At 46.2% G+C, this 19990-nt stretch overlaps 1 protein-coding gene across 4 annotated transcripts; it reads right to left on the bottom strand.

Moving 5' to 3' along the window:
- Nucleotides 1-3961: 3961 nt before the first annotated feature.
- LOC138267976 (uncharacterized) lies at nucleotides 3962-19740 on the bottom strand. 4 transcript variants are annotated; one of them, XM_069217279.1, is made up of 7 exons: nucleotides 17878-19740; nucleotides 13486-13537; nucleotides 13340-13403; nucleotides 10182-10244; nucleotides 10035-10098; nucleotides 9908-9948; nucleotides 3962-9657 (listed from the first exon to the last, which is right to left on the bottom strand). In XM_069217279.1, exons 5-7 carry the CDS (start codon nucleotides 10057-10059, stop codon nucleotides 8932-8934), a joined length of 792 nt encoding a protein of 263 aa, XP_069073380.1. In that variant the 5' UTR covers nucleotides 10060-10098; nucleotides 10182-10244; nucleotides 13340-13403; nucleotides 13486-13537; nucleotides 17878-19740; the 3' UTR covers nucleotides 3962-8931. The 4 variants fall into 4 exon arrangements, 3 of the variants coding, with proteins under 3 accessions (XP_069073380.1, XP_069073378.1, XP_069073379.1); XR_011199898.1 differs by having other exon boundaries at nucleotides 9885-9948; nucleotides 13340-13537; nucleotides 17878-19549; XM_069217277.1 differs by having other exon boundaries at nucleotides 13340-13537.
- Between the last annotated feature and the right edge of the window lie 250 nt (nucleotides 19741-19990).

Below are 19990 nucleotides of genomic sequence, written 5' to 3'. Positions count from 1 at the left end.
ATACAGTTCCTTAAAGTCAATAGCTCCACCTGGGGCTATCATGGCATCGAGATCAACAAAACCAACAGTTCAGGCTGGCCGTGGCACCGCAGGCCAGCTACGGTGTCAAGGAGACCCAACAAGAGTACCTTTGGAATTGCAGGGCACCGTGATCCATGCAGTGAGAGCAGCGTTGCGGTGTCGGTTCCGGAGTCGTCGGGCCCTTGATGTCACAAGTGTTGCAGATCGAACTCCGGGCTGATGAAGTCAGGAGTGAAGGCGTCAGGGCTACGATGCGACGTGCGGTGCCCACAGGTCAAGGTGCAGTCAGCGGCTCGGTGATGGAGTCCAGCGGCGTCATTGAGACCAGGGCTGCAGTGTGAAGCGGAGCGGTAAGACATGTGGTGTCACCAAGTCACGGTGCAGGCAGGGATGCCTGGTGACGAAACTGGAGTCGATGGTGTTGACGTCTGTGGACCGGGGCTGCAGTATGGAATGGGACAGTACCTGTACCTCACGCAGGCCACGGTGCAGGCAGCAGTGCCGGTGTCAGCAGGAGCGTTGTTGTCGGGGATGCCCAGGGTGCAGTGTGAGCAGGCAATGCCAGAGTGCGGGGCCCAAAAGTCGCGGTGCAAGCAGCGGCTCGGTGAAGTCATCTGATGAATGCGGTGAGACCAGCATTGTAGTGCAAAATGGGGCAGTGCACCTAGTGCGGTTTCAGCAGGTCACGGTGCATGCCAGCTGCATCGTTGACAGCGTCACAGTGGGTTTTCTCCCTGAACAGCACAAAACACACAGTTCCAGGTGCTGTAGGAAGAGGAAACGGAAGTCTTTGATATCCCTGAGACTTTCAACAGAAGGAAAGCTCTACTCCTCTGATAACTTTCTCAAGCAGGCCACACAGCAAAGTACACCCTTTGCACTCTTTTCAGGCAGAAGCAGCAGCTGCAGGCCAGTCCAGCAAAGCAACACAGCAAAAGGGCATTACTCCTCCTCCAGCTCTTCAGCTCTTCTGTGCAGAGGTTCCTCTAGATTCCAGAAAGATTCTAAAAGACTGGGGTTTTGGGTCTTCTTCCTCTACCCCTTTCTGCCTTTGAAGGTGGCAAACTTCAAAACAAAGTCTCAAGTGTTTGTGAGATCCTTCCCTGTCCAGGCCAGGCCCCAGACACACACCAGGGGGTTGGAGACTGCATTATGGTAGAGCAGGCACAATCCTTTCAGGTGTGAACAACCACTCCTCCCTCCCCTCTAGCTCAGATGGCTCATCAGGATATGAAGGCTACAACCCTACCCCCTTTGTGTCACTGTCTAGAGGTGCAAAACAGCCAAACTATCAAACTGACCCAGACAGACAATCCACAAACAGGAAGAGTCACAGAATGGTTTAAGCAAGGAAATGCCTACTTTCTAGAAGTGGCATTTTCAAACAGACAATTTAAAAAACAACTTCACTAGAAGATGTATTTTTAAATTGTGAGTTCACAGACCCTAAACTCTACAATTTTGTCTGCTCTCAATGGAAATATTAACTTTAAGGGTATTTAAAGGCCGCCGCCATGTTAATCTATGAGAGAGATAGGCCTTGCACAATGAAGACCGAATTTAGCAGTACTTCACTGTTAGGGCATATAAAACACACTGGTATATGTCCTACCTTATATATACACACACTGCACCCTGCCCCTGGGGCTACCTAGGGCCTACCTTAGGGGTGCCTGACATGTAGTAAAAGGGAAGGTTCAAGCCTGGGAAGTGGGTACACTTGCCAAGTCAAATTGGCAGTTTAAAACTGCACACACAGACACTGCAGTGGCAGGTCTGAGCCATGTTTACAGTGCTACTAATGTGGGTGGCACAAGCAGTGAGGCAGGCTCACTAGTAGCATTTGATTTTTCAGGCCCTGGGCACCACCAGTGAACTTTACTAGGGACTTACCAGTAAATCAAATATGCCAATCATGGATAAACCAATCAACAGTACAATGTACATAGAAAGCATATGCACTTTAGCACTGTTTTAGCAGTGAAAGTGCCCAGAGTCCTAAAGCCCACAAAAACTGATCAGAAATATTAAGAGGAAAGAGGCAAAAAGACTGGGGATGACCCTGCAAAAAGGGCCAGATGCAACAAGCGTGTCTTTCCAAATTCAAAACTGCAACAATTTGCAAGCACGCACCAATTTTTAAGTTTCCTAATTCACTAATGGGGGCCACATTTATTTTGGTAACCAGGCCTATTTTCTCCCTCAGTCCAGCCACATAGACTCCATGACCCCACCCCGCTCGTTGCACTACCACATAGCGGAGATGTTGTCCATGAACACCTGAACCAGCCTTCTCTTGATGGAGGTAGACAGGATTTGCCTGAAATCACTCTCAACTCCAGCAGGTATATGTGGAGCCGAGATTCTGCTGGTGACCAGAGTCCTCTGATCTCCACCTCTCCCAGATGTCCACCACACCCCAGGAGTGACATCTGTCAACACAGTAGGCTCTTGGTGGGGAAAGAAAAGGAATGTCCCGCTGATCCAACTGCGGTCCGTCAACCATCACTCCAGATATTTTGCAGTTCCTTCCAAAATCCAGATCAGGTCAGAGTGATTCCTCTAATACTGTGCCTACTGGGACTTCAGGTCCCACTGCTGGGGATGCATATGATAGCAGGCATGTGTTATCAGCAGGATGCAGGAGGCTATGAGGCTCAGCAGCCTCAGCCAATGTTACTGAAATCTAGGATAGCAGCTGAAATATCAAAATCATAGCCTGAAAATCCTGGACTCGTCCTTCTGGAGCATAGTCCCAACACCAGCACTGTGTCCAGCAGTGCTCTGGTGAAATGGAGTGTCGGAAAGAGAGTCAGAAATAACTTCCTCAAGTTGATAGTGAACCCCAGCAAGTGCAGGAGGCCTGCTGTAGTCTGAAGGTGGGAAACTACTACCTGGGGGCGAGCCTGTCTTCAACAGCCAGTCAGAGAGATCGGGGATGACTGGAACTCTCGACCTCTGCAGATGGGCTACAACCACCACCATCACTTGGTGAGCACCCAATCGGTAATGTTGAGGTCCAAGGGGAGCACGGTGAACTGAAAGTGCCAAGGACAAGCCAACATGAGCATGTTGAATTTCTCCTTCTTCACAAAGAAGTTGAGGGTTACAGATCTAATATGGAAGGTGGTCTCAGCCCTTCATGGGCAACAAAAAGTAGAGGGAAGCTACCAGAACCTACTTCTGATGCCTGCACTCTCACAATAGCACCTTTGGCCAAAACAGACTGCACTTCCTGATGGAGCAGGGAGTGGTGGATCTCCATCAGCCAGTCTGAGGATGGTGGCATGAGTGACAGGATTTCTGTGAATGGGAAGTTGTAAACCCACGGAACAATGTGGCGCACCCATTTGACCAATGTTATGGACTTCTAGCTGGGCAGGTGGTGCTGGATCCTGCCACTGGCCGGTTGCCTTTGAAGGTGAAAGGGCAAACTAAAAGGTTTTAGAGGCTACCGGTGGTAGGTGACGGACGGTGCAGACCACTGGCCTTTGGTCCCACGAGGCTTGGGAAGCTATGTTCTCAACCATAAAAGGACTGGAAACCTGTTGGCCTTGTGGCTGGTGGAAATAGACGTGGCTGGTAGTCCCTACTGTTGCCACGGAAGGGCCAAAAGGCTAAATGGAGCAAGCATGAGGCCATGACAATACCCAGCGACTGGGCAGTGTCCCTGCTGTCCTTTAAGTGCAGAATCTGCCTCATTGCCAAAGAGGAATTGTAGAAAGCTGGCAAGCTATGTAGTGAACCAATCTGAGGGGACACAATGCAGATAGTCCCAGGCAACCTTTATTGGCTGGCAAGGGTTAAAATAATGACCTTAAAAGCTCTCTTTTGTGATAGTGACGGCAAGCAGTTAGGCCTATCAGATGATAGTGTTAATCATTTATTGCACTCACAGAGTCAGCAAGAGAGACATACACTCAAAGGAATCTGACACCAATTTAGAAAAATAACAGGTTTTTATATGAATTGAGACACCAAGACCATCGTAATCGGGTTAGTACTTTTTGAGTTAGCAATTTTTATAGGTTCCAAAAATTCACACAGTGCAATTTCTGGAGCAGTGATGTTATCTTATGGGGGGAAACCATATACTGCATTCAGGCACTTGTATCTCCTCCTGGACTTACGCTGAGTATGGGGCAAGGTCCAAGGCAGCACCAACAGGTCACCTCAGGCGGCACTGGGGCGTCCGGGTGTGGAGGTGATTTTTGTCGTCCGATGCCCCATTTAAGTCAATGGGGATCGGTATAGTTACAAAAAGGCTACAAACTGGGACTGAGGGGCCAGTCCAAGTGAACTCACTGGGGTGCCTCAATCCTTGAGATGCTCAGGCACATAGAGACACCGTTAGTCCACTAGTCCTCAAGCTGTGGAGCTAGGATGCAGAGGTGCCTTTTGGTGTCGGGTTGCGTTGCAGTAGATACTCGGGGTTGGAGGGGGCCAGCAGATAGAGGCTGCAGGTGGAGAATTGAGAGTCCAGTCTTGCCAAATCCAAGAGTGGGCCTCAGTTTGGGTCTCAGAACCCCATTGGCACCGTCACCTGTCTCAGACTCAGGCGATGGGTGCCGAGGTACTTGGAGGTATCTTGGTTCTGCAGTAGAGGGTGAAAACACAACAGCTGGGCCACTCTTGACGTGGGTCTCACTGTCCCTCAGCCCTTCTATGTGCAAGTCGGTTTTCCTCGGTTATGGTGACATCGTCCTGGTAGCTTGCTCCCTCAGGTGAGTAGATTGTCAGCAACATGGTGGACCGAACAGCTGCTTGCAGTGCCTACAGATGAAAGGGGAGTAAGCTTCTCTCCTCCAAGGGAGATCTTTCCCAGTTGTTGAGGGACTGACAGTCCTCCAAGGGTTTTGGGGAGGTTGTCCAGCTCTTGGTAAAGTTAGTCCAGTGACTGTCAAAGTAGAAGCAGCATGGCGGGGTTTTGTGCAAACCTGTGCGACAGATCTTCAGTTCTCACTCTCTTCGGTCAGTCTTCTTTCTTCCTCATTCCCCAGTAGTTGAATGACTCGACCTGCTATTTTAGGGTCACAGGGGCCCCTAAATACTTAATTTAGGGATGTTAAGGGGAGTGAAGGGTAGTAGCCAATGGACTACTTAACCTCGGGGTCACTACAACCCCTAGATGACCACTTCCTGTGGGGAGTGGGCATTCACCCAGTCCCTGAATAACTAATTCCACCACACGCAAGATGGTGTAATTCCTTTTTTCGTGTATAATTCAGGCTGCTCATGTTAGGGGTGTGCTTAGCCTGTAAGTATGACACCTCCTAGCATAGCTAATTTTCTTGCCTGTTCTAGTGCCAAATGGGCCATAGGGCAGGGGGTTGCCTCTCCCAGATCTGGGTGAAGCTGGTGGCCTCATACCAAAGTCAGCAGGGACATTGAAGTCCCTGGCCTTGGTATGCAGATTTACCAGCCATCCTGTTGATGGAGGTGATAACACCTCCTGCCAAAACAGCCACTATTTCTAAAATCAGAGAGCAGAGGCTCTCACTTCCAGGGGGTCAGAAACATGTCTGTGGTGTCAAGCTGGTCGATACCAGTCAGCCAGCACACCACAGAACTAGTAGGTTTCAGGGGGCACCCTTAAGGTCCCCACTGGGTGCATGTCAAATAAATCCAATACTAGCATCAGTATAGATTTATTAGGATGAGGTGTTTGATACCAAACAACACTACTTTCTCTGCAGCCATTATGTAGCTGGGGCACCTGTGCGGACCACTGTCCAGTACATGCTTGAAGGTTGGCTGCCCGGTCACTTGCAATGTCTAGGAATAGAACTAGACATCACAGGGGCATATCTGCTCATGCAGATATGTCCTCACATGTATTATAATGCATGCTGCCTTAGGGCTCTTAATGTCTGCTGTAGGAGTGACTTTGGCATGGCACACAATTAATATGCCATGTCTTATATCCACTCAGGGTTTGCACCCTGACATGCAGTCTGTGACAATGTGCAATTGGTGTGTAGGTCCCTTATGGACCCTCTTTAGTACTCATGCCCTAGGTATCAGCAGTACCATTTACTAGGGAATTACAGGGGTGCTAAAGTCCAGTGCCAATAGAGAAACAATCAGACATACTTTGTTTAAAGGAACGAGCACTGGTACTAAGGTTTTAGCACTTGCACTGAGGTGATTAGCAGGCCTCAGTGCACTGTCAGAGTGCAAAATCAGCCTCTAGTACTAGTAAAAAGGGGCAAAAATTGAGGGGCATCTGCAGAGAAGCACTGTTTCCTACAGACAGGTGTCACTGAAAATGCCTGGGAATCATCAGAAAAGCCAGTTGATCTCAGCCAGTGGCAGTGAAGACACAATCGCTCTGCCCAGCGAGTTGGTCGTATCCAGTCCGCAGTGTATGGGGAACTTTACGCCATCCCTACCATCAGCAATAGCCTGCAGTGGGATGAGTCAGGCCACCTCTGAGATCATGGGCAGCACTTGCACAACCAAAACTTGGTGTATCTGCCGAGAAGGCAGGCGGTGTTTACTGACTGCAGTGCAAGGCTGGGGGAAGAGAACATCCTCTTGCCAATGGTAGCCAGCCACTTGGATTCCCTATCCAGAGGTACTACAGCAGGGAACATGCCACAGTTGTCTCTAGATGAGGTGGTCTGGACAACTGGACTCTCTGGGGTGGGTTGCTAGGTGAGGAAAGCTCGGTCACCATGGGCGGTGGGCAATCGTCCTGTGCACAGGAGCCCCTGTGTAGAGCATGGCCCATGCCCCAGGCAGGGCATCCCCAAGGGCTTCATTGAAAGGGAAAAAAGGTTCTGTGAGGGTGACTTCAGACTAAAACACCTCTGTCAAGACAGTTGCCTTGACTGCACAGAGGCTGTGCCAATGTCCAGGACCTCAGCCACCATCCTCACCACCATGGCAAATGAAGCCACTTTCTCCATAGGCACACTAGGAGGAGAGACAAAGCCAATGTATGGGGAGGGATCCAAACCAGTGGCATCCACCAGTTCTTCGTACCAGTTATCTTCAGGCTCCTCCAAGGGATTACAGCACGCAAAAGGATCCTCAGATCTCCGCGCAGGGCTCGAAAAAAGTGAGCCCTGGCTATAACTTGGAAGGTTATGTTCCGGCCGGTGCAGAGTTGGGCGATGCCAGTATGGCTCTATATTGCAGTTGGATCAGTGCCGCTGGGAACAAAATCACTGGAACGGGTTCTGGGGAAAGTTGCAGTTGCATCAATGGATCCGATCTGGTCCAGAACCGGATCCAAGAGGCCGAATGCCATTGAGGGCAGACATGCCAGCAGGAATCCAGTGAGGGTACCTGGCTGAATCTGTAGAGCCCAAAGGCGCTCCAGAGGGGCCTGCCCACCCAAATATCAGCTGCATGGCCTCGCAGAACTCTTTTAGTTGGATGGTGGTGATCACTCCAGGAAATCCTAAAAGCCGCTTTGACTTCTTAGATTTTTCCTGGACTTATCCGACAATGAAAAGCATATGGAGTGCCTGTAGGAGAAGCCGCATCAAAGTTTAGACAAGTCAGGTGCCAACATTAGATGTGTGACATGTTTGTTTTTCTCGCCGGTCCTTGCCATTCTTCCAGTGCTGATAAACTCGTTCTAAGTCAACATTCCCATTTGAGAGGTAGGCCTTTGTCCTCATGAGCATATCTAGGTGACTCTCTTCAAGTCTGTTTCTTAATTTGGACTTGATTGAGTTCATGAGGCTGGAAAGTTGCACAGACATCAATAAGCTGAGATACAACACTATACTGTGCAGCATTCCGCAGAGTGAAATTCACCATGTCTTGAAAGGTCCTAAACAATACGCTTTTTATATGTTCTGCCACCACATATTTATAATCTCGTTATTGCTCAACAACATCATCAGGGGTGTCACAATCACCCCGGACCGAGACCTTCTTATACTTTTCAACAAGTCTTTGTATATTCTCAGTCCCAAAATCAAACTGTGATTGTGTTGTTACTACATGGAAATCAAAGCTTGTCCATTCCTTCAATTCATCTTCTGGGAACCTTCTTTCCATGTGCTCACAAAGAAGTTTAATGAAAGATAACATCGGCTCACTATCATACTCTCTGTACAAAGCCATCAGATCTCTTACTGTGTTGCTCCAAAAGGCAGTGTTGCCCAAGTACTGTCCCTTTATTTGGCCAATTTTTGCTCTTGCATACACAGTACAGCTTCAACAGTGGTCAATGTGCTTTTTTGAAACAACTTGCACAAAGATGCAATTTCACCCAGAATGTCGTTCTGTGCTGCAAAGGAAATATGATAGTTTGAGTCAGATAGTTTTTTGTAGCAATATTTACCAATTGGGTCATTCTCCTCAACTCTTTCATGATCAAAGTATTTGAGAGCAACCTTATAATTACGCAAGAGTGATTCTCCTCAACTCTTTCATGATCAAAGTATTTGAGAGCAACCTTATAATTACGCAAGAGTGCACCAACAGCAAAATGCCTTGAAAGCCACTGCACTTCATTGAGTGGCCGAAAGGAGACCGCTTCACATTCAGTGACCAAAGCAATTTCGTCCAGATTGGACTTCCTTACAGGTGAGCGGGAGAACACAGTGTAGACAGTCCTCAGTAGTGTTTCCATTTCCCTGATCATCAGCACTTTTTTCCAGGCATCATCAACTCCCAAATCCTCTCTGTGCGCAACACAGTGCTGCTCAACTAGATGGGGAATGGATTGTTTGAGGTGGATAGCAACACCATTGTTCTTTCCCAGCTTCACTTATGCACCATCTGATGTAAACATGACCATTTTAATAAAGTCCAGTTTATTGACAGAGTAGAAGTCTTTAACAGCTATAGTGATAGAGCATTGCATGTGCTCAGAGTTACAATTCCCCCAAACACTGTTTTGTGCTCTGTTGATGTTACAGATCGGAATTTGAAGTAGAGGATGAGCATTTATGTAACTGAAATATCTGTGCTCTCATCAATTATCAATGTGTGATACCGAGCACTGCGAAGTTCTGCCATGAAGTCAGAGCGTATCACGCTGTTGATGGCCTCCAAAAACTCAAAGGCACAGTTTTTGCTCCTCCAGCTGTCTGGTATCTTCACATGCAATGCGACGTGGTCATGGATGTCTTGAACAGATAACATTGACGTGTTCATTTTGACTGCTAGTAACACATTGTTGATGAGAATCTTTATCTCCTCAGGCTTGGATCTATGCGGTTCAGCCACTTCTAATCTGTTTCCTCTGTCACTGGCGGTTTTCGTCAGCATGTTGCGCACTCCAAAACCCAGCCTGGCAGCAGCACTTTTATTTCTTAGGGTCACCAAGGCAGATTCGTGAACTTTTCTGAATAGATGGCATTTCAAGTAGTCCAGCTTCCATCCATCACTCCATTTCTTCCCAGTAGAAAGGTTCCCTGCAATCTTTGCTTCTGCACATACTTTGCACATCAGGCCTACTTCTGGATTGTATACAAATATCTCTCCCAGTTGTACGCGAACCTTGCTCCGTGACTTCTGTATCTCAGTCTCCCCAATTTCTTTCAGCCATTCTTCTTTGAACACAAGACAGCATTTCTTCCTTTGTGGCAAAGCACTGCTTTCTGCAGAAGTCACAGCTTTGCGCTTGAACATTTTGGTGGCAATCAGTCTGAGCCTACTATGCTGCAAAACCTGCAAAAAAACAAAAATCAAAAAAGAGGAACATTATTTAAAGTGAGCAACATTATTTAAAGTTGGTTCTTATGCTATTGCATGCAATCTACCAGACAAGTCTAAGCTATCTCTTGGAAATATTTGTTCTCACACCTGCCTGTAGATGTAGCAAAAAAAAAGGGGTTGACGATTGTTATGTTATAATGTACAAGGTGCATCACAAGTGAAATCAACCAAATAACTACCTTGTCTTTCTGCTTCTACTCACATGTGCCGTTTGTACTCTAGGAGTAGTGCTGTCGGAGATGCCTGCAACAGAAGAAAAGGTGATTAAAGTAGGTTGTCATATTCCACTGTACTAGGTGCACCAGAATGAAAATCTGCTAGATTACTACCTTGTCTTACTGCTTCTACTCGCATATGCCTGTTCAAATTTCTGTGTAGCAGGGTCTAAGATGCCTGTAAAAGAAGAAAACATGATTAAAGCACCTAATCGTTTCAATGTCTCAGATGCACCATAAGGAAAACAAGCAAATAATAACCTTCTCTTTCTGCTGCTATCCAGTCTGCCCGTCCTCATCTATGAACAGTACTGTCTGAGATGCCTGCAATAAAAGAAAAGATGGTTACGGTCTCTGGCGGACGGGCCCCTCCGCCCCGGGCTTTGACCGTGCGCGTCACGCGCAGTGGCGGTGCGCTTTATAGCGCCCGCGTTGGTAGAGGCAGGCAGCAGGCAGCAGGCAGCACCAGTGAATCCTGGGACTTAGAGTCCCCCCCAGGTGAGGAAATACGGGGCCGTCTGAGGCCAGGCTGGGCTCCCCCTCTGGGCCCTAAGGTACGGCATTGGGCCCTCTCTGCGCCTGCGATTGTTAAAGTATCATTTTGTATTTGTGCTGAGCATTTCCTCTTATAATGGGGAAGTGCAAGGCGAGGGGCAGTCCTGCCCTGGGCCCTGTTAAGCCGAAGATTCCAAAACTTATTAAAGCTATGCAACCTCTCTCAAACAACGTAACTAAAGAGATTAATAATCTAATTGAAGAAGTGGAACTGATTTTAAATAAAAAGGAGAGAAATCCACAGAAAGGGCCGAGGCCGGGCACCCTTATTCCGTTTTTAACTGCCGGACCCCATGCTAATAATGACTTACAACCTACCAATGCCTCTCACCAGGTGCTGGCTTCCCAAAGCACTTTCATGAATGCTAGCCCCCCTACACATCATGCAACTTATCCCATATTTGAAGTGCCAAAAACAGATGTGATTATTCATGAAATCCCTTGTTCTAATCGTTTTTCTTTACTGGACACACAAGACTTGGACCATCCCCAATCAACTTCTACTGTACCATTGCATTATGCTAGTTTATCCTTATCTAAATCTGAAAGCGACCCTCCTCATGAGGATTTAACAGCTTTGGTGATCAGTTTAAAGAACGAAGTAGGAGAGTTGAAAATCCTAATGACAGAAATTCTCAATTCCCTCAAACTTACTGTCTCGAGGAAAGATCCTTTTTTGCCTTCATGGAACTAAGACAACCCCCTCGAATACTGATTATCCTCCCGCTCTCAGTCCCTTGCCAATGTCTGAGGACGCCCCAGGCCTTAAAAAAAAAATCAACGCATCACAGCAGATCCTCTATGATTACTTCTGAAAGCACTATGTCCTCTACAGGTAAATCCTATCCTCGTGTGGAACTGAAATGGGACATAACATCAGCACATAGCCATAGCTCACACACTAATAGTGGCAAATACATTTATATGTGCAATGTCCCTTCTTTACCTCTAAAATCGTGGGAAGATACATTTTCACTTATCAACAAGGCCTCGCACTGGCTACGCCATGTTAGAGGCTGCGGTTCAATTATTCATGCAGACATTTTATCAGCTGACAGCTTAAGCAGTCCATCTGGTGACCGGGATGTTATAAAACTTAACCTTATCAGCCCCCAATTGGTAAAGGGTCTGTTGCACATGGAAGCACGTAATCAATCAAGAAAGGGAACTGCTATTTTCCTTAGCGATAGTTGGCCCGTTGCTGGCATTTTGAGACCGAAATCTCCATCAACCACGGCCTCCACGGCATTGAGCAGCGTTATGGGACACTATGTTTCTAATGGGCCAATACCTGGCCCGGTCCTCACGAATGATACGGGACCTGCCCTCAAAGGAAATAATGCATGTGAACTTGACTTCCAGGGGGCCACTTCTGATATTGACTGATTATGCCTATCTGGGTCCTACAATATAAATATTAGTTCTGGTCCATCTGCTTTATCATTTTCCAAAAATTTCCCAATTCCAGGAGTCGCCCCTTTATGAAAATCGCAACCCGACTCTATTGACATCTCCAAAACCACACTCTTTACTGAGCATATTAACAGTCCTTAGTCCGCTGATATCTCTTACAAATGTAATTGTTCTATTGCTCACTCAACTGCGAAGTTCCTGTCCTGGAATGTGGCTGGTATTAATAGCAAACTAGCTGATACTGATTGGGGGTTATACGTTGATAATTTAAATATCTGTATGTTTCAGGAAACATGGGCTACTCATAGCATGCATAGGCAGGGGTTCTGTTATGATTTTTTAAAATGCTACAACGTCTTCTGCTGGTAGAGCAGCAGGGGGCCTCTGTATTTGGGTAAAAATGACAGAGATGGGTGTAGTAAAGGAGTTATATGTAGATTCCCCTGACATTTTGGCTATAGTTATACAGCCAAACCCAGGTCCCCCTGTTTTGTGTATAAATATTTACAATAGACCAGGCTCTCCCAACCAGCGGTCAGCTACCATAGAGCTTCTGAATACTATAATATTGGATCTTCGTCTAAAGTATCGCATTATTATAGCCGGGGATTTTAATGCACCAATTGAGCCCAATTCTGCATTCATCGAGGCCATGCAGACCGAAGACGATATATGGAATATCCCTCCTCACTCACTCCAGTCAAATACATCCAAAGTTGGCATTAGGACCTTCCAGATAATAGACCTTATGATACTCCTTGGTCTTTGCCCTGGTAATGGACGCTTTCAAGCTGACAGTCCTGCCAGACCAACTTTTTTCAGGGGGTCATATAGCAGTACCTTGGACTTTGTTCTTTTTGACTTAAGGGTCTGGCACTACATAAAAGATGTGAAAGTGGGCAACCAGTACAATAGCGACCATGCTCCTCTTCAAATCGTATACGATAGACAATTTTTACTAGGAGCTGCGTCTTCCCCCGATCTTGTATCTACTGGTGTCCTGAAGATGTCTAGCAATAAGCATGCGGTTAGATGGGACTCTTTCCAGAACTTCAATAAATTATGGGGCAAATTATGTGCTACAATCTACAGCCACCAGCTTTTTGATGACCATCTCACACTTACCCTACTCGAGGTCATGTCCTTCCATTTGGATTTTTTTGCCACCCTCAAAAACTTGTTTTTTAAATCTGTCAGGGTAACAGCCCATCTCCCCTCCCATCCTAGCAACAAGTGGTTTGATAAGAGATGTAGAGAGGCCAAAAGCACCCTGATTGAAGCGTTAAGATCAGAAGACAGAGAAGAAATTGCTAATGCGAGAGACGAAACTATGTCTCCGTATGTAAGTTGTGTAAAATTGAACATGAAAAGATGGTTAACAGTTGGTTACAGTATGTTGTCATATTATAATGTGCCAGGTGACCCAGATGGGGTACCGAACAAATAATTACCTGGTCCTTATGCTTCTACACATGTCGGTCCATTAAAATCGATAACATGCTCAGTCCAGCAAACCTGTAATAGAAGCAAAGGAGTGGATCATGAATGTGATTGATCTAGAGACCCTTAATCCCACCTGAAACGTCTACAGAATTACCTGGGCTTCCTTGGTACTCACGCCTGCCCGTTCAAATCCAAATGCAGACCGTCTGTAATTGGGAAGAAGATATTTAGCATAGGTTATAGGAGTTACAAAAACATTATGCATGACAGTTCCAGAGCAATTGAATAGTTACCTGGGGTTTCAGTTTAGCTGAACTCCTGTTCCATATTATCATCCATTTACAAACCTATGTCATGCATTAGTAGACCTTCGATGGTGCAGCCTTTACAGGCCTCAAGTTATCTGCTCACCCACTCACCATGACTAATCGGATTTTATAAGCATTTTTGTGCCATTTTTTCAGCCCCCTCCCCAACCGGGGAATGCCCCATTTACATATATTATGTCTGGCGCAGACATAATGTAGTGGAAAGGGTTACAAAGTGACACAATGCATGCATTGCGCCACATTGTAAATTTGGGGCAGCGATTTTGGCCTCGCTCGGCCACCTTATTGTAAAAGAAATATCTGAAAAAGGAAAATACATACAAGGTTGTTGGTACAGAGGGCACCAATTTATATGTTGCCTGGGGTTCCAAAAAGCCTTAAGGTGGCACTGAGAGAGTAGTTGGTATAAGCAGTCCTGGAGCATGACCGGGGCATGCAGAGGATGCAAAAATAGTTTTGGACATGCCATGAGTGGCATGACAGATAGGACAGGCCAAGGGGATCCATGAGTTGAGGGAGGTGTCCTGCTGGATGTCTGGAATATGCTAAGGACAGGCGTGGATGGTGGGAGGGGTCAGAATGTGCTTGAGATGGTCAAGGTTGCTGAAGGCACATAGGAATGTCGAGTAGAGCTGATAGAAGCATGGGACATTCGGGTGCCAAGGGGCAAGGAGGGGGCTTGGCACCTCCAATGGTGGTGTTTGAAGGGCACTCTAGACAGATGAGGGTGTCTGGGGTTTAGAGGGGCCTTTGCGGATGAGCAAAATGAGACAAGATGGAGTCCAAGTTGGCAGTGGGTGAACAAGCGGTAAATATAGTGGACGTAGGGGTGCTCAGTTGGGACAGGGTCTGGAGAGTGTCAAAAGATTTTTGGGGGAACTTGCCAACGAGGGCTTTGGACTGGTAAGTTACAGGAAGTCATAAGGTGCTGGAGCCAAACTATGCATAGGTCGGGCTCATCTGGGTTGGTGGCTCTGACTGTTTTCTTCATCACAGCTGGGTATAAACTCTTTTGTGTGCGGCTGTGAATGGCAGATTTGACCCCACAATACCAAGCATTCCTAATCAAACACCCTTGCCGTGAGTCCTTTGACCGTGTGTCCTGGCAAAACAGACCCCAGCCTCATGCAAACAGGGCCCCCTTTCAGCGGTCCAGCTTTAATCCTTTTAAGAAGGGCACGTTGATGAAGTAGTGGTCCCATCTTCCAAAGCCACGGCCGGTGGGTGTGGGCCTGACAGGGGCTTTCTAAGGCAGCACAGCTATGTTTAGACGCTGTGTCCGCCAATCAGGGGGCTCCCAGATGTTACCCGCCTGAGGCTTACCGCCCAGGTATAAGAAGGTGCCCCCCCACTGCTGCATAGATGCAACTGTAGCTCCTGTAAGCGACCGAGACCGGACTCCAGGCTCCCTGCCCTCAGCTGCAAGCAGTCTCAGCAGAGAGGCCTAGAGGTAAGATAATGTCAGTTTTTTCTCATATTTCCACTTGCTCTCAGCATTTTTTAGGATATTAACACCGTCATCAAGTGGACCAGTCGATATTAAAAACCAGGACTTTTTAATCCAAACTCCACAGTTTATTCAATGGGCAAGATATTAACTGCACTTGTTTTTCATGCCATATATTAACGCATGTGTGTGGGTTTTTGTATGGCGCCTACATGCAGCCTGTCTAGTGGTCTCACAGCCATGTGCTAAACATATTCTTGTAGGAGGACCTAAAGTAACTTGTGTTTTGCTCCTGGGCATGTTGCAGCAGGCGCTCCAAGTACTACATGCAGTCCTTAATTTGTTATAGAATGATGCGCTGTTTGTTTTTTAAATGCAGTGCTGATGTACGGTTTCACTCTCGTGTGATGCAGGCAGCGACGTGGCTGAAAAGTGCGTGCTTGGCAAAGAGGCCCGTGCAGTGGGGGAAGGAATGGTGAGCGCACCTTACAGGGAACATGGGTCAGCACGTGCTCAGCCATGGTTGACCATGACTTACCCTTGTTTGGAGCATGCATGTGACTGAGGCACAGTATGTGAGATTCATCTTACTGGCTTGTTCAAAGCTCTGTGCCACTCTAAGTTTAGAAACGGTTGCAAAGTATGAGAGTTGTTGGTGGAATTGACTGCTGCACATATGTTTCAATATTTTAAAGCATTTAAGGATTAGTTTTGAAGATATCTTTGATTTGGCCATAACAAAAGGTTTGCATTGGTATTTACTGGCAAAAAGATGTCCTCAGATGGAAGGCTCGAGTATGTAGCTGTGTATGTGACTGCATGTGACAGTCTTCTGACGTGAAGGAAATGTGACAACCACACGCAGCCAACACCTGCTCCAGAGCTGAGTAAGAAGGCCATAATGGAGGAACTGTTCTTAGCAATGACTAAAAAGCAAATGCTGCTGAACTAAAAACTGGGTTGGTCAATGGAGTCCTTCACTAAGTGGTCTGAGACACATATCCGTACAAGATGTGAAACTAGAGACCGAGGAAAAAAGGAATTATGTTCTGGTCTTGTAGGAGTTATGGCTCTTTCTATTTGAAATTCTGTCTGTGGAAACCTCCATGGCATGGCACTCTCCCACGAAGACTTAATGCCTTAGAATTGTGCATGGGCTCTCAAAAATACAGAAATGTGTAACACTCATTTTCACAAGTTTTATTTTTGGATAAATCATGTATCTGCTTGCAGGAAAAGTATTTTAGAGATGCCATATGTGCTGCATGTTTTCACACCTACATTTTCCTCCCACAAGTCTGGATTATTTAGAACTACCTCATTAGTATACACATGTAAAAATCCCAATGCAAGGGTGCCTGAAGAAGACGCTCCATTGGCAGGACCTCTGAAGCTCCAGCAGTCTAGTCACATCTCTTTACTTTATTATTTGCTTTTAATTCACTCAGCGACAAAGCACCCGGGTCCTTTCACATAAATAATTATTTCCGAGCTCACAAAGTGCAAGTTATAGTGTTGTAATGGTGGCATGACGGTTTCGCAGTGGTGGAACTTCATGAGACTAAACATACCATTACACAAAGAGGCTTGTATATAAGGATCAGAAAAGATCAAGGTTTTGAGTGTACAATAAACAGGATAAAATATCAACTGTAAGAGCTGGGACTGAACTATCAACACTGCAGCTATAGCATCACGAAGGTAGGAGGCTGGCTAAAAATTCACAGTTCCTCACTCAAAAAAAACAGACTACAGAAAATAAAATAGACATGAAACATGGATTTTAAAGCTCAAAGAGGCAATGACAAGCAGCAATGTGCAAAAGAGGGAGAGGCGCCAAGCAAACTTTAATTTGCATGGTTGAACTACGATGTTAGTTCTTATTTGAGTGAAAACCTTCAAAGTCAGCACCACTTCACATACTCATTAGGCAACACTCATTTAGTGGAAAATAAAAGGTGTTATGTTAAAGAAACTAAAACAGATTTCACCCTGATGCCAATAGGTAACGGCCAGGACCAAAGGCGCCCTGTGGACACCTGGAATACGTAATGCTAAAAAGTATGTTACAGTAGCCTACCTGCATCCCTGGACTACATAATGCCATAAGCCATTTGTCTGCTGTAGAAGAAAATATTTTTATGTGCCTACTTGAAGACTGATTCTTGATGAATTATTACACAGTAAATTCAAGCTCAGAGAGTCAGATTCGGGTGAAAAGAGGCCCATCATTCGCCTGCTGAACATGAAACGCTAAAGCACAGATGTTCATAAATTTCTCAGATGAAGATCATGTAGAATACACTTAGCACGACGAGGTGGAATACACCAGCTCGACGAGGGTATTGCAGGTGTGCAACAAATCTGCACATTCGACCTTCAGATGAAACCAAAATGTAAACTTTTCAGTTCTGAAACAATTGCCTCTAAACTGTAGTCCATGAACTGGACGGTGGCTGATAAGCATTCTGGATATAGTTTTAAGTTTAGCACAGACTGGCAGGAGTCCACATACTCTTTTCATTTTTACTCACGAATGGGGAAAAGGAATGAAAGATCAGGTTATACGAACTCATTTGGGGTCTGTTCATGCGATTGTCCTCCTCGGCTCTGCTGCTTTCACCTCCCTTCAAAGAGATTTATTAATAAAACGTCATGAGACGTTCTGATGCCCAGACTCATTAAGATACAGCCCTAACCCAGCACCTTCTTGACCTTTCACTTTGTTGAAGTTAGGGCCCATTACAGGCTCTTGTATTGCCGCACTCACCTCATTCCTACCACGCTGACTTCCAGAACTGCTTGAGCCACCTTGTCCTGCCGCGAAGAGAGTGGCCGTGATTTCGCGCGGTCTGTTTTTAAAGCGCAGCGCTGACGTACGGTTTCACTCTCCTGCGTTATGCAGGAAGTGACGTGGCTAAAAAGTGTGCGCTTGGGAAAGAGGCTTGAGCGGTGGGGGAAGGAAGGATGTGCGCTTGCCCGCGCGCGCACCTTACAGGGAACATTGGGCGTAGGAGACCAGTTTAAAAGTTTGACAAAACATCAAAAAAAGTACCCCCCCCCCCCCCACAAAAAAAAAAGAAAAAAGTAATGAGGTAGCTCTTTTCTGATTTGCGCTAATGGCGCAGAAAGAAAAGAAACGATGTTAGCGCGCCAGGGCAGTGCCTATAAAGGCATTGTGCACAACACAATCAACGGTGAAGAAGCTGACATGGAGCAGACAGATGTCACCTACCGGTGCACCAAGGTACTGCTCGAAAATTTCCAGAACCAGTTGAAAATCTTGGGGATATCCCTGAGGAAAGGAATCTGTGGCTAGAACACTATCAGATAGATATGAGAGGTTGGCCACCTTAGTGATGTCTAAAACTGCTTGCATGCCAAAGCAAATGATGCTGAGGGGCAATCCAGACACAATAATATCTATCTGGTGGGTCCGTCAAGAAGTCAGACGGTGCCTTGCCAGAGCGATTCAGCCAAAACTTTACTAACACCATAGTGAAACCTGGAGATCGTTCCTGCCAATTAGTGATTGAGGGGCTACACCGCGTTCCTGGGATGCTGCTAAAACCTGGGGTTAAGCCGAGGCTTATCATCTGAGCCCTCAAATTCAGAGACGGCGACACAATACTGAGGGTTCAAAACTTACACCATTATGGTTTTTCCTGACTATATCCAAGATGCCTAAGCCAGAAGAGGGGGTTTGAATAGATAACCACCTAATAGGTGTAGGTGATGACCACAGTGAGAAAGACAAGACCTCAGAGGATGGATCTTAATATATTATCATGAAATGTGAACAGCCTCAGCCACAAGCTAAAGAGAAGGGTAATACTAAAATTTCTTCCCAGACAAGATATAGCGATCTGATACTACTGCCTCTGGATTGCAGACGACCATGTTGGAAAAGATGGGGAAATAGAAAAATCTCCGGAACCAGTCCTGTTTATTAGGGGGATGTCAATTTCAAAGGTGGGACTGGACAGGATTACTGTAAACAAATAGACGAGTATGAAATATAAGTGGCAGTTAAATTTCATGACAGTTTTAGGGCTACTGGATCTCTGGAATAGGGCACAACTCAAAATAAGGCAAAGTTTGCATCTAACTGTAGGAAATCGTTTTCAAGACTGTACTATACCTCGGTGCCACTGACGCAGTGGGGGAAGGTATAGGGATATGCATTTTCTGACAAGAGTATTCTCTACTATGCACGAGGCCCAAAACTCCAGCCACTAAAAGATGGTCTGAATGGAGATTGGATCCCGGGGAACTGAAAAACTGGGCTAACCGGGGTTACCCGTTAAAAGCAAAAACTCTATTTTATTATAAACATTAGAATGTTGCAATCAGAGTTGGACATTTGGGAGGCATAAAAAAACAGTCAGTTCATAGCCTTCACTGCTGCTAAATGCAAAGAAAGAGCCAAAGAGGTGGTAAACCTTGAACATTAACTAGGACAGTGGAAAGCAGAGCATATATAGTACAGCCAAAGGCCAACTTATCACATTGGATTGCTCTAGCCAGAGATGAGTACAGGTGGTTGGTGGAGAGGGCATAGAAGGCAAAATATCAGACCAAGCAAACTACTGGCCTGGCTGGCGCCAAGTGAAGAGATTCAAAAGGTGGGTTTTGCAGAATGAACACAGAAGGAGGTGTACTAGTAGATTTGGTGGAGAAGGTATACCTTAGTCAAATTATACCAATAAAGATTTATATGGTCCATTGAAGAGATGAGAAAATGTGCGGGGGAATCCTTTCTTCCACTTTAAATACAGAAGATTGAGCACTACTGGACAACAAAATATAAGTAGAGGAACTTAGAGACGATTAAGCAACTTAGAAGCATGGAAACCCTGGGGCCCAAAGGCCTGCTGACCAAG

Source organism: Pleurodeles waltl, chromosome 12 (assembly GCF_031143425.1).
Source record: "Pleurodeles waltl isolate 20211129_DDA chromosome 12, aPleWal1.hap1.20221129, whole genome shotgun sequence".
Taxonomy (NCBI): Eukaryota; Metazoa; Chordata; class Amphibia; order Caudata; family Salamandridae; genus Pleurodeles; species Pleurodeles waltl.
The sequence above is the reverse complement of the archived record's forward strand: the minus strand, read 5'-3'. Positions and strand labels throughout refer to the sequence as shown.